General features: G+C 41.3%; 1 protein-coding gene across 1 annotated transcript in view; it reads right to left on the minus strand.

Annotated features, from left to right (window-relative positions):
* Window positions 1-14,493, minus strand: part of EPHX2 (epoxide hydrolase 2) — an 81,378-nt gene that overhangs the window by 24,370 nt on the left and 42,515 nt on the right. Inside the window, exons 11-12 of the mRNA XM_032215143.1 lie at window positions 10,919-11,004; window positions 8,072-8,183 (exon numbers count right to left, since the gene is read on the minus strand). Coding sequence (XP_032071034.1) covers window positions 8,072-8,183; window positions 10,919-11,004 — 198 coding nt within the window. The remainder of the gene's footprint in view (window positions 1-8,071; window positions 8,184-10,918; window positions 11,005-14,493) is intronic.

Below are 14,493 nucleotides of genomic sequence, written 5' to 3' on the forward strand. Positions count from 1 at the left end.
CAAAATTGCTGTTGTTAAGTGAGACATTTGTTAAGTAAGTTTTGTCCCATTTTATGACCTTTCTTGCCGCAGTTGTTTAATTGGATCACTGCATTTGTTAGCAAATCTGACTTCTCCATTGATTTTGCTTCTCAGAAGGTTACAAAAGGTGATCAAATCATCCCAGGATGCTGTAACCATCATAAATATGAGTCGGTTGCCAAGCGTCTGAGCCTTGATCACATGGCCATAGGGATGCTGCAATGGTCACAAGTGTGAAAAACAAGTCATAAGTCCCTTTTTTCAATGCCACTGTAACTTTGAAGAGTCACTAAACCAGTGGTAGTCAACCTGGTCCCTACCTCCCACTAGTGGGCATTCCAGCTTTCATGGTGGGCGGTAGGGGTTTGCTGTAACTCTGCTTTATAAATTTTATACAGTAAAGTTACTTCACTACTTTATAAATCACCATTACTGTGGAACCAGTGGGCGGTTAGAAAATTTTACTACTAACAGAGATACAACAGTGGGCGGTAGGTATAAAAAGGTTGGCTACCCCTGCACTAAACGAACTGTGTATGTCGAGGACTACCTCAACATGTTGGCTAGGATCAGGGGTGGGATTCTACCGGTTCGGACGGATTCGGGCGAATCAGTAGCTCCGGCCATCAGCTGGGGCAAACCGGTTCTCTCTGACGATGAAGTGGGCCCGCCCACCTGCCCCTGCGCTTAACTCACCTATATCTTCTCAGCTGAGTCACGTGGCAGAACGGGCTGCTGTGCCTCAGCTGTTTTTCTCCCCTGGCAGTAATGCGGAAGGTACTTTTTCTCAAAACTGAGCAGGCGCAAAGAAGTACGTGATCACCGAACCGGTTGTTAAACCGGCAAGATCCCGCCACTGACTAGCATGATAATTGAAAGACTTTGAATCTTTTTATTTTCCTGCATTTTCCCCTCTCCAAATGGATCTAAACCTATCTACGTCAATTTCTCTCCTTTCCCTTGCCCCATTTAAAGCGCAGGGCTGTTTCTATAGCACAAGACTTGGGAGGCCCCTCTCAGCTCCCTTCACTTTTGTGCTGCTGCCATCTGAGAAAAAAAGGCAGCCTCTACCCTTTTGGCAACTGGCTGCCTTTGTTGATTTCTTTTTACCTAATGTAAAGGAAACAAAGAAGAAAAATGTGCATTTTTGAGATACAAATATCTCCATAAAGCATTTCTGAAGTTATATTTTCTTAGGCCCCTGACAATCACATTAATCATATAAAAAGACTTCATTGTTTTCTATTCTTGATAGAATTTTGGCCTTTGTAAGTGATTCAGAATTTTGCTCAAATTTGTAATTTGGACCTAGAAAAGAAGAATGCATGCACTTATGTCACATTTATGAACAAGTGTTTCTCTCTATCCAAGAGAAGTGAGCTATTCACAGTCATTTTATTTTATTTTTTGAAATACTTAGGAGCCTTGGTGGCATAATGGTTAGAATGCAGTATTGCAGGCTAACTCTGCCGACAGCCAGGAGTTCAATTCTGACTGGTTCAAGGTTGACTCAGCCTTCCATCCTTCTGAGATTGGTAAAATGAGGACCCAGATCATTGGGGGCAATATGTTAACTTTGTAAACTGCTTACAGAACTCTGTCTTAAAGCACTAAGAAGCCGTATATAAGTCTAAATGCTAAATGCCGTTGAAAGCTCTACTGTAAGGTACCACACAATGTAAGTGCAAGCATCATCTGTGTCAGTTAAATACAACTAGATTTTACTTGCTGCTCCTGAATTCCATCCCAACCAAGCACATCTTCAGAGTATGGGGAGAAGGAGGAGGGCACAGCCACAATGGGAAATCAAAATATCTGGGTTTTTTTTGTTGAAACACATATAAAAACCAGGCACACCTTTGATTGTTTTGTTATGGCCATCATCTTAAATTTATTTGACTATATTCTCTATACAAATGAGCCCCAAGTCCCAGACAATCTAGGCAAGACCTATACATATTCTACTAATCAAATCTCTGGTTTCACTCCTGACCTTTGGAATAAATTACAATGATGCTTTTCATCTATTTCTATCTCAGCGGTTTACAGGAACTGTGGTGGCGCAGTAGTTAGAATGCAATATTGCAGGCTAATTTTGCTGACTGCCAGCAGTTCGATCCTCAACAGCTCAAGATTGACTCAGCCCTCCATCCTTCCAAGGTTGGTAAAATAAGGACCGAGATTGTTGGGGGCAATATGCTGATTCTCTAAACTGCTTAGAGAGAGCTGTAAAGCACTGTGAAGCGGTATATAAGTCTAAGTGCTATTGCTACATATAAGTAAATGTAAAAAATCCTTTTGAAAAGCCAGATTAAATGTGTCACTATCAAATATATTATATAGCAGATTTCAAAAGTTTCCCATCTCTCAGATATTGTTCCTGTAATGGTATTGACTTTGAAACTGCAGCTTATATTTCATTGTACTTTTTTCAGCACAATATTTATCTGGCCTATTTTAAAATCAAGACCAAGAGGATGCATTTCTGAATTTAGTTAAATTTAACTATCAGACAAAAATCCTAAAATTACAGTGGTGACAGTAAAATTTTTAACCATGGCTATAAAAACAAGTTATTTACTAAGAAAGTAATGAGTTTGAGTTTTTAAATGTTTTACTATATGCAATATTTATCAATAAATCATTTTAAAAAATCCATTTAATTTATTTATTAAACTTCTATCTTCTACCAATATTTAAAACAGTACTTGCTATTTGTTCTTTGGGTTTTTTGGCCATGCACAAAAATGATTATATATGCGTGTGGAATGCTATTCAGAACAGAGTTTGCCCATTGTCCCCAATCCTCCACTTTATTATTATACGATTGGCTTTGAAACCAAATGCTTGGTATATTTTAAAAGAAGCAGAGGGGGAAAAAGCCAATCAGATTCTTCAATAAATAGACTCTGTCAGGAACAAATTTGTAGTCCCTTCTTTCTTTGGGCCGATAGAACCGTCGGCTTGAATTTTCAATTGCTCGAATGCAGCCATATCGTCATTCTCTGATCTCTGACTAATTGAGCCTTCTCTTGCAAAGCTAAATTAGATTACTCTGTAGCCTAGTGGGGCTATGATTCAGCACTCAGCCTTCCTAACTCTGCAAGCTGAATTGCTGATGAGATGTGACTCTAGGATGCAAGTGAGGACTTAGATTGGCTTTCAATATGGATGGCTGGGGAATTCTGGGATTTGAAGTCCGTACATCTTAAAGTTGCCAAGGTTGAGAAACATTGATTTAGACTGTTCATCTCCAAGATTTTCCCTTGGCAGTGATTAGCTCTATGAACTAAGGATCACACTCTGCGTTCATGGTCACCATGTTTTCTTTTGTAAACCACAGTGGTGGGTTACGGCTGATGCGCCCTGGTACTGGCATACCAGTGCCTGCTGGGAGCACCAGGTACCATTCCAGTATGGTGCTCCGGAGGGCCCACCCACCCTCTTTACCTGTATTTGACCCAACTGGGCCATTGGTGCACGTGAATGGAGTGTACAGCACCTGTGTGACGCTCTGCCAAGCAGCTGGAGCGTCGGGGGCAGTGGGTGTGCATGCATGCACAGCGCACCTGCACATGCTGGATGCCCAACCCCATTACAGCGTACCGGTTGCAACGGGATCCGGAACCCACCACTGATAAACCAGTATGGTGGAGGAGTAGGACAGTATATAACTGTCCTACCGTTTTGGGTTGTGATTGGGGAGATCCAAATTCAAATTGTTACTTGACCATTGAGCTCCTTGGGTGACTTGTAGTCCTACCTTATAGTTTTGCCATTGCTGTGAGGATTAAAGTGAAGGAACACACAAAGCTTGCATGTGCACCAATCATGGTGGCGTAGTGGTTAGAATGCAATATTACAGACTGACTCTGTCCATAGCCAGGAATTCGATTCTGACCAGGTCAAGGTTGATTCAGCCTTCCATCCTTCCGAGGTCGGTAAAATAAGATTGTTGGGAGCAATATGCTGACATTTGTAAACTGCTCAGAAAGAGCTATATAGCATTATATAAGTCTAAGTGCTATTGGTATTACTATTGCTAAAGGAATGGCATGATAAAAGTTTAGTAATTTAAAAAAAAAAAAAAACCAGAATTCAACAGAGGAGGGATTTGTGGCATACAGTACTGTAAGTGAATTAATAGTCTGATCTGGAGAAATGAAGTTATTTAATACCACAACCTGTTCTCAACAATGGCCAAAAGCTAATTCACAATACAGAAGCAAGCAAACCTAGAAAAATTGTATTCACATGTAACATTAAATTGTGATTTTTCTGAAATTATTTTATGGGCAAGCAAGAATTAATATTTTCCAAGAAACTCAATGTTTTGTCAATTGTTATTTTCTGCTTCCATTTTTTCTGCTGGACTGTGGAAGAAATAGGCAGATTTGATCTATATGCTGATCATAATGAGGAGGGGAGCATGGCAGGAATAAGACATCTATACAATGTAATGTCACATGTATTATCCATTAAAAAAACTGACGTGACAACTCTCACAAGTGTTAGAAAAAGTTTCCTTTATAACTGAAAACAGAGTTTTACCACAATTGATCATAATTTTAAATTGCTTGGGAAACCAGGAGGCTGGAATCAGACTCATGGGCCATCAGCTGCCTATTCTTAGCTAACATTACTAGCACTTCCCCCAAAACAATGAAGTGGCTGGTAGAGTTGGGCAGTCCCTATAGTGCAGTGGTTCTCCATCTTGGCAATGCTCAAGACACATGTATTCTACCTGCTGGCTGGGGAATTCTGGGAGTTGAAGTCCATGTATCTTAAAGTTGCCAAGGTTGAGAAACCCTGCTAAAGAGATTCAAACCTTTTTTAGATGTCAAACAGTGCTGCAACCATACACACACTAACACAAAGAGGAGGAGCATCTGGGAGCCAAGATCCATTTGCATAAGAAAGCCCTAATAAAAATACTCAAGAAAACTTGAGAAGCAACTGGGCAGTTTCAATAATTCATCATTTAAATTAAAATAGCGAGCACCGAGAAAAATGACAAGGCAATGCACTTTAGTTGTCTAGAAGTTCCTTCTTATCTCATTGTTTAATACAAGGGAAGATGTACCTGATTCACTACGTATGTCCCCATCCCCCCACCCCGAAACCACCAGGATCTCAACTTCAAATTGGAAGGGGAGGAACCCTCTTTCTTTTTCCCAGGAATAGCCAAGTCTGGCACATGGCTTCTGGGACAGGACTGGCCACTTTGTGCTGGAGAAGCAACTTTACAGTGGTGTGCAAATTACAATCAGGCAAAAAAAAAAAAAAAGAATTTTATGGCAGCCTTGCAAGTTTGGGCTTGAGTTCTCAGGTCTAAATCTCTCTTTTACAATTTGCCAACACACATTCACTGCCAAGAAAAACCTCCAGCCTAGTGTATGAAAAGTTCTAAATTATGCAAAATACAATTGATTAGTAGTTTCAGTAAAGTAGAGTGCTGTGGGGACAGGGAGTGTTTTAGTCCCCTCCTTCTTTTTCTATAGGGATTCATTTATAGCTGTACCAATAGAATGATAACATTTAAGTCATTCCACTAATTTAGCAAAAGCGATACCACTTGGACTTTTATAATGCTTCACCGTACTTTAGAACCCTCTCTAAGCGGTTCAATGGGGAGAGATATAATAATATTTATGTATTACTAAACAAAGCAAATAAATATTAAAACAGCATCATTCCAGAATTCTCAGCCTTGGCCCCATCCTGAAACTTCCATAATTACATGGTAACCACATTAATAGGTTGGATGGCAAATATGTTAGGACAGATTCGTATGACGTTTTTTTTTTTAAAAAAAACAATTTGTTCACTAATAAATAAGTACAGAGCTAACCTTGGCAATATAGAAGGGCCTTCTCTGAGGATAATTTTCTAGTTCCTACTCTAGTTTACAACTTTGGAATGTCCTACTATTTTGCTAGGTGAATCTCACCATGAGATTTGAGATTATTTGAGATTAGCCAAGATCAGCTAGATGCTTCTACAGTAGCAATAACACTTAACAATAGCACTTAAGACTTATATACTGCTTCAGTGCTTTACAGCCCTCTCTAGGCGGTTTATAGAGTCAGCATATTGCTCCCCAAAATCTGAGTCCTCAGTTTATTCACCTTGGCAGGATGGAAGGCTGAGTCAACCTTGAGCTAGTGAGATTTGAACTGCTGAACTGCAGCTAACAGTCAGCTGAAATAGTCTGCAGTACCCAGAGGTGGGTTCCTATCGGTTTGGACCGGTTCAGCTGAACCGGTAGTGATACGCTGGCCTGGGTTGCAGAACCAGCAATGACCCAGGCTGACCAAGCCCCCAAACTGGTTCCCCGGTCACTACCGTCGCCATCTTTTGTTTGAGTTCTGTGCATGCACAGAACAATTTCCATTGTTCCACTCTAACCACTGCACCATCTCGGCTCTTCTACAGTATACTTCAATATATATAACATATACTTCTACCAATAACTATATGTTAAAACTGGCTGACTGCTATATAGGATATCTGACTAGGGAGACAAAAAGCCTGTAATTTAAGGATTCCCTTGCAGACTCTATTGCTCTTTCTCTGATCATTTGAAATTAAAATTGAAATTTAATAAATTTGTATGCTGCCGTAGGACTCTGGACGGCTTACAGAAACAAGATAAAAAAAAATTAAAAAAATTAAGAATAAAAATACAATTATTAAAATTACACACCATCTATTCTGTCTAGGTGGGGCTGGACATTGATCAACAGCCCCAGGCCTGCCGGAACAGCCAGGTTTTGGTGGCTTTTCGGAAGGCCGAGAGAGTGGAAAGGGTCCGGATCTCTACGGGTAGGTCATTCCACAGGGCCGGTGCAGCTACAGAGAAGGCCCTCCCCCGGGGGGCTGCCAGCTGGCATTGTCTGGCGACGGCACCCGGAGGAGACCCAACCTGTGAGATCTTGTTGGTTGTTGGGAGGTATGTGGCAGGAGGCGGTCTCTCAGGTAGCCAGGTCCTAAACCATGTAGGGCTTTAAAAGTAATGACTAGCACCTTGAAGCGCATTCGGAGACCAATAGGGAGCCAGTGCTGCTCGCGGAGGATGGGTGTAACATGGGTGTATCTAGGTACACCCAGTATCACTCATGCGGCTGCATTCTGGACCAACTGTAGTCTTTGAACACTCTTCAGGGGCAGCCCCATGTAGAGCGCATTACAGTAATCCAGCCTTGAGGTGACGAGGGCATGAGTGACCATTCAAAGTGCCTCCCGGTCCAGGTAAGGCCGCAACTGGTGCACCAGGCAAACCTGGGCAAAAGCCCCCCTGGTCACAGCCGACAGATGGTGTTCTAACGTCAGCTGCGGGTCCAAGAGGACACCCAGGTTGCGGACCCTACCTGACCCTATCATGAGTCATAGTCAGATGTTCCATTTCTTATATGTCAGGATCAATCTCAAACTCATTTTCATCATTCTTTAGAAAGGACACAATTAAGATGGGACAATCATAACTACAAATTTGGATTCCAATACAGCCTAAGTCCTCCACCTATGCAGTACTGTTAGGTAAGCTCCCCGTTGGGAGAGAGAGTACGTTCAGAGAAGCGTTGTGAGAGTATTGTTGGAGAACACACAAACCAGCATAGAGAAACACTGCAGTTTAAGTAGGCTTTTACTTTTGTGGAAATAGAGGTATCAGAGTCCATCAAACAGTCCAAGTCATACACGGATAAGACAGTCAGTCATCAATGTCTTTCAGTTAAGGGATAATCCAAATAACATAGTCCAGTATCATATAATCAGTTCAGTACTCAAAGTTTGCTAGCAGTTGCAGAATTTACAATAGCTCACGGCACTTTCTAACAGCCAGCTTCCAAAACACTCTGATCAGATCAGCCCCACATCTAACAGAGAGCTAACAGTCATTCTGGCTCCCTCTTATGGCCGATTGAGGAAGAACAGCAACCAATCACATTTGACAGTATGATTTAAAGAAACAGGTATAGCATCGTTACATGATTTATATATTGCCAACATTCCTAACAAGTACAAATTTGTGTCTTATTATAATACTCACTAGCTCTTGGAAGTACAACTGATAATCAAAAACAGGAATGGCTTCCAGCCTTTTCACAATATCGACTCCAGCCTTTGAAGGTGAATAGGGTGTATTTATTCCAGCCACTGCCCTAAAACAACAGCAAGATATTAGGAAGAGGGGATGAAAAGCGAGGGGAGGGTTCTGATTCAAAAGTGCACAAGTCCAGAGAGGCAGCCCTCTATGCCTGATGCTACAACAACAAAAACAATTAATTTAAAAAGTGTTTTGGTACCTTAAATAGAATTAGCTGTCCTACATTAAACATCAATGATAGTTACAGTATTGAAGAATTTTTTGAAAGTTTTACTTTTCCCCTCATATATACATTCACAAATATACATTCTCATAAGTAACTTAATGTGTATGTGTTATCTTTTAATATTTATCACAATTCATTTAAAAGTTTAAAAATATCATCGGGTTGCTTTCCTGCCACCCATACATCCATCTTACTGTATTTTTGGAGTATAAGGCGCATCACGATTTCGAAGAGGCAAACAAAAAAATTTTTTTGCACTCTGCAGACCTCACAAAAATGACTCATTTTTTGTGAAAACGGCCCCATTCCCACCAAAAAAACAGGGCATGAACAGCCTTTAGGAAGTTTGTAGAGTGCTCCTGGGGGCAAAACTGAGCAAACATTGGCCCGTTTTTCACTCATTTCTGCCCTTCCCAGCCCCCAAGTGCATTCTGAAAGCTTCCTATAGGCCATTTTGGTGAAGGGGGGCGGGATTGTAGGAGGCAAAAAATGCTATGTTCAGTGTATAAGACGAACCTAGATTTTCAGCCTCTTTTTTGAGGTAAAAAGGTGCGCCTTATATTCAGAAAAATACGGTATTTTACAACAACCCTACTTCTTCCGTCTCCTTTCCTCCCAACCTCCCTTCTCTACCTTCTTCTTTCCTCCTCTCCTTTCTCTTTTCTTCTTCCCCTCCCTCTCCCCACTCCTCCTCTCTTCTTCTCCTTCCTACCCTCTCTCCTTCTCTTACTATCCCTTCCTTACTTCCTCTCCTTTTCCCTTTCTTCTTTCTCCCTCCTTCTGTTATTCTATTTATTTTTCTTCTTCTTCACTCTGATGGATTTTTGGGGTGGGATTCAAGTAAATCCGGTTCTATATTTACATAAAAATAGATTCCCTCTTCCACATTTTATTTTCATTGCAAGTGTTTCACATATGTCATCTTTTGTCTGTATATTTATATATTAATACGTTTCTATTTTTCCCTTCCCCTCCTCTTTGTTTAATAGTGTGTTATCTGGGTTACTTAATCTGTAATCTTTTATTCATATTCCTTTTCTAACCAATCATAAAATCGCCCCCATGCCCTGAAGTACATTCCTCTTTATCCTTATTCTCAGTTAACCTGTTCATTTCTGCACAGTCCAGTATTTTCTTTATTATCTTTATTAACAGACAAAATCCCATCAGAAGGAGAAATATGAATTATCACTTTATGTAGTGTATCCAAAGAATTATTTGAGACAGAAGTGGTGGCAGAAAATATATTAATATAATGGTTCCCAACTCAGTGGCTTTCAGTTGTACAGAATGATATTCTAAGAATTACAGTGTTAGGACATCTGGAGCCACCAGGCTGGGAAAGGCAGGGATTAGTGCATTAAAATTTCCATACAATCATTTTTGTAACAAGAGTATCACAGCAAGACAATATATTAACTAAACATAGTGGGAAGTGTGATGGAGACAAACAGAAGTGAGAGACCCTGCAGATATCTCTATAAGTTCTAAAAGAATAGAGGGAGAGTCAATATGGACAGTGATTAAAATAACTGGACTAGGCTTAGAAGAAAGTCACAGGCTCAAGTCTATACCCAGTTTCTTGTTGTGGGATGGGAGAGATTGAGGAAAAGAATGTGGTATACTCCACTTTGAGCTCTTGGAAGAATGTTGGGATATAAATCTCTCTCTCTCTATAAATAACTCTGTGTGTGTATGTTCCAGCATAACCTCAAGCAATTTCAATCAAATTTGGTACATAGATGAGTTACTCTCTGGGAAAAATACTGTGGGGGTAAGTCACCTCCCTAACACCACTCAGGGTGCGTGTTCTGTTAAGATGCAGCCTATGCCTTTAAATGGCTTCTACTATACTGCTGTAAAATGGCTTCTACTGTACAGTGCAGTGGAGTTGCCATGGTAATGGCTTCACAGAACTCCACAAGGGGGTCTCCCTCTGGTAAGGGGGAATCCAACATTAGAAATTATGTTTGGTCCGGACATTTTCCCCCTTTCAACAACTACCCGGGCAACTCCGGGTTATTAGCTAGTCTAACATATAAATCAATTGCAGATGACTATAATTTCCTTGAGTAAAAGTGGAATACAAATATAATAAAATGTTGATTAGGCAAAAAGAAGCAGATAATAGGACTCAATGAAATGGAATTTTAAAAAATACAATGACTGAGAGACAAACCAAAATGACTAGAAATGTATTATTTAGGCAGCTGAATGATGACAAAATCAAAATGGCTCACAAAGTAATGGACAAAGGAGAAGGAAGGTAAAATCTGACAAGTCATTAACAGGAGACTTATGACATTTTTATGGATTATTCTAATTAAATTGAAAAAGAAATAAAAATGGAACTTGATGGGAAAAAGGGTGAAAAGTAGCAATTAAAGATAATCTACCCACATATTTAATTTTGTTAAGGTTAATATGTACTATATACTGTAAAACATAGCACTGAACTATGAACTGTACTTCTGCTCACAACTCCAGGTGATGAGCACTGTTTGGTGTTTGTTCCATCACTATCATATATATTGCATGCAAATGTCACAGAAAAATTAACTTACTTGACCCGCTCTGGGTAAAAGAGAGCCATATTCCACACTGTGGCACCACCCCAATCATGACCAATGAATGTCGCCTGAGCAATGCTCTGGAAAGAAAGAAAAAAGGATAAATTTAGTGTTATCAGCAGTGGGATCACTTACCTTCCCTATCGATTCACAAATGTGAGTGCGAGCGCCTTCTGCGCATGCGCGGTGCTTGCATATTATGTTGGGGCGGGTGAACGGAGCCTCCCACAGCCACCGCTATGGGTTCACCTGAACCAGAGAGAACCAGCTGAATATCACCTCTGGTGTTCATGTCTTCCCATAAGCATAGTTCGTTCTTTCTTTCTTTCTTTCTTTCTTTCTTTCTTTCTTTCTTTCTTTCTTTCTTTCTTTCTTTCTTTCTCTTTCTCTCTTCTTTTTTCTTGTCATATGTATATAATGTATATTGCCAGCAGCTGCAGCCCATTTATTTATTTATTGGGAAGATGCCCAGCACCCCCTCCCTCCAAATGATAAAGTTAAGCAATATGATATTCAAATTCCTTAATGATAAACATTTTTAAAATTTCATTTTCATATTTTAAACAGGATTTCTTGACTGGCCAGGTACAAGATGACAGCCTGTTTATGAGAGGGCCTGCAGTAGGATCTCAACATTTCACATATGGACACAGGCCACCAAAGTTTGAGAACTCAGACAATTTACTGTGTCCAGGACTGCAAATTGCAAATACCAGCAGTTTCTGGTTTGTTTAATTGTGATTAATACCTTATAACTTAAAATTTTCAAGATCCTGTTTTCGTTTGTACGAGGGTGAGTTTCTTCGCTTGCCTCATTCCTTTTTACCAATGTTTTATTATGATCTTTCCTCCCCAGAAGCTGGAACTTTTGACGATATCATAGCAATTTAACCAATGGTTTCAGCTAGACAAAAAGTGTGATATCCCTTACATAAATGGGGAATTAACATTACTTTGGTGCTATATTTCAATGGAAAAGGGAGGACAAAGCACACAGTTCCAGCTATTAAGCTACTATTTCACTTCAAGGAAAAAAATGCATTTTCAGATTGAGGTTACTAAATAGGATCGCCTTCACACATTCGTTCAGTCACTTAACTTAATGGAAGCAGCCTGCCAAATTACTTTGAAAAAGAAGAAATGAGAGGGGGAAAAAATCTAATTCTGAGCATCAACCCCTCACTTTACTTGAAAGACAATTTTTTGCTTTTAAGCACCATCTGTTTGTACAAGATACGGGCTCATGCTCAGCTATTCTTCCTCCAATCTCTTTCCTTGCTTATTGCAAAAGGAGATGCGTCAAAGTTCCAAAAGTTCATTACTTGCTCAATAAAGAGTTTTCTTTAAGAAACTAGGATGAGCCGAAAGTAGTGGTGGGATCCAATTTTTTTTACTACTGATTCTGTGGGTGTGGCTTGGTGGGCATGGCTTGGTGGGTGTGGCAGGGGAAGGATACTGCAAAATCCCCATTTCCTCCAGACCAGCTGGGACTCGGGAGGCAGAGAATATATGGAGACGGGGCCACCCCATGAGATGTTTAGATCTGGTCTGTGGGGCCATCCTAGAAACAGTGAAGGACTGGCCTGCAGTGCCTCTGTCAGCGAAAATAAGCTCCTGAGCTCCATTTTCGGCTGCGACGGTCTCCTGCAATCCAGGGTTGCAGGAGACCATCGCAGCCGAAAACGGAGCTCAGGAGTCAGTTTTTGCTGGCAGAGTGCTTAGGCCACCAGGAGTGACATTGAGCTGGCCACGCCCACCTCGGCCTTCTGAGGTCAAACACAACCCTGATGCGACCCTCAATGAAATCGAGTTTGACACCTGCTGTAGAAGCCATGACATGTCAAAATAATTGTCCACCTTCTAGCCCTGACTCTCAGGGACCTAGGATGTAGGGAGGTCATTCAAATCAAGGTACTGCCAGATCCTAACAGCGTGAGATACCAACAACTGAATTTGGGGATTCTATATGCAAAACATGTGATAGGCCATTGTATCACCCACTCTAGTTGAGAGCAGTGAGAAACGTTTAACCTCTCCCAGTGAAGGAAGCTATACAAAATAAATAAATAAATAAATAGATAAATAAATAAATAAATAAATAAATAAATCACAGCCATCAGAAAACACCTCCCCTCTTTGCTTTTAACAAATTAGCATCTTGCAGGCAAGAAACTGGGTTGGCCTTTTCAGCAATTTATAATTTGGCAGAGAAGTAAAAAGAGTAGAAAGTTCGAAAGATAGCAAAGCATTTCAGCGTCCTGCAGCACTGGAAGGTTTGAAGTTCAGTTTTATAAAAGAACTGCCACTTTTATTCTTTTAACTGTGAGGTAGAACAGATGTCCAACGCAACCTACATAGTGGAATTTGCTCAGGCAGCACAAAATTTACCATGGTGTCAATCTTACACCTTCCATCTGAGCTGTGAATGTTCTTTTCTTTCCTCTCCTTCTGAGCTATTGCTCATGGAAAAACTATGCCCTAAACTAAGCTGAGCCGTACCTATGGCTAGTCAATATCTATGCCCTAATAAAGATGGTTAATCCTGAAGGCACTACCAAACACCACTACCACCTCTTCTTTCTCCTCCAGGAGTGCATCCTGCACTGCTTTGTGCTTTGTACAAATTGCATACCAACAAATGAGATGATGCACGCTTTTGTAGCAGCAATAGAAAAAGACAGCACATCAGCTGGAGGGGGTGAATGACAAGCAAAGCAGTTGGAAAATACATAAGTTATCTGCGAGACCGCCTCCTGCCACATACCTCCCAACGGCCAATAAGATCTCACAGGATGGGCCTTCTCCGGGTGCCGTCGACTGGACAATGCCGGCTGGCGACTCCTCGGGGGGAGGGCCTTCTCTGTAGCTGCTCCGGCCCTGTGGAACGATCTACCCCCAGAGATCCGGACCCTTCCCACTCTCTCGGCCTTCTGAAAGGCCACAAAAACCTGGCTATTCCGGCAGGCCTGGGGCTGTTGACCACACGAATGAGGTCCAGCCCCACCTAGATTGAGTGTGTGATGTGTTGCTTTTTAATCTGTTTCTCTTTTTCCTTATTTTTAACTTTTTATTTTTTTAGTTCTGTATTTTGTAAGCTGCCCAGAGTCCTTCGGGATTGGGCGGCATATAAATTCATTAAATTTACAATTTACAATTTAAGATCCACTAGATCAGGGACGTCAAACTAGATTTCTTGGAGGGCCAAATCAACATTGTATTTCTCTTCCGCAGGCCGGGTGGTGGGAAGGGAAGGAGATGGGACGGACGCATTCTGCAGCACCCTGCCAGCCAAAATGGGGCAGGAGGGGCACATGTGGCCTCCTGTGCTCCATTTTCGGCCTGGTTGACCTCCTGCAGCACTTTGCTGGCCAAAAGGGAGTGCAGGGGGCCCACGTGCACACCCTGCACCATGTTTTGGCCCGGCAGGGTGCTGCAGGAGGCTGTTTTCGGGCTGGACGGCTTCCTGCAGCACTTTGCCAGCCAAAACAGAGTACAGGAGCCCGCATTCCCCCCCTCCCTGCCCCGTTTTGGCTGCCAGAGGCACCATATAAAGGCATATAAATCCAATA

Source organism: Thamnophis elegans, chromosome 4 (assembly GCF_009769535.1).
Source record: "Thamnophis elegans isolate rThaEle1 chromosome 4, rThaEle1.pri, whole genome shotgun sequence".
Lineage (NCBI taxonomy): Eukaryota > Metazoa > Chordata > Lepidosauria > Squamata > Colubridae > Thamnophis > Thamnophis elegans.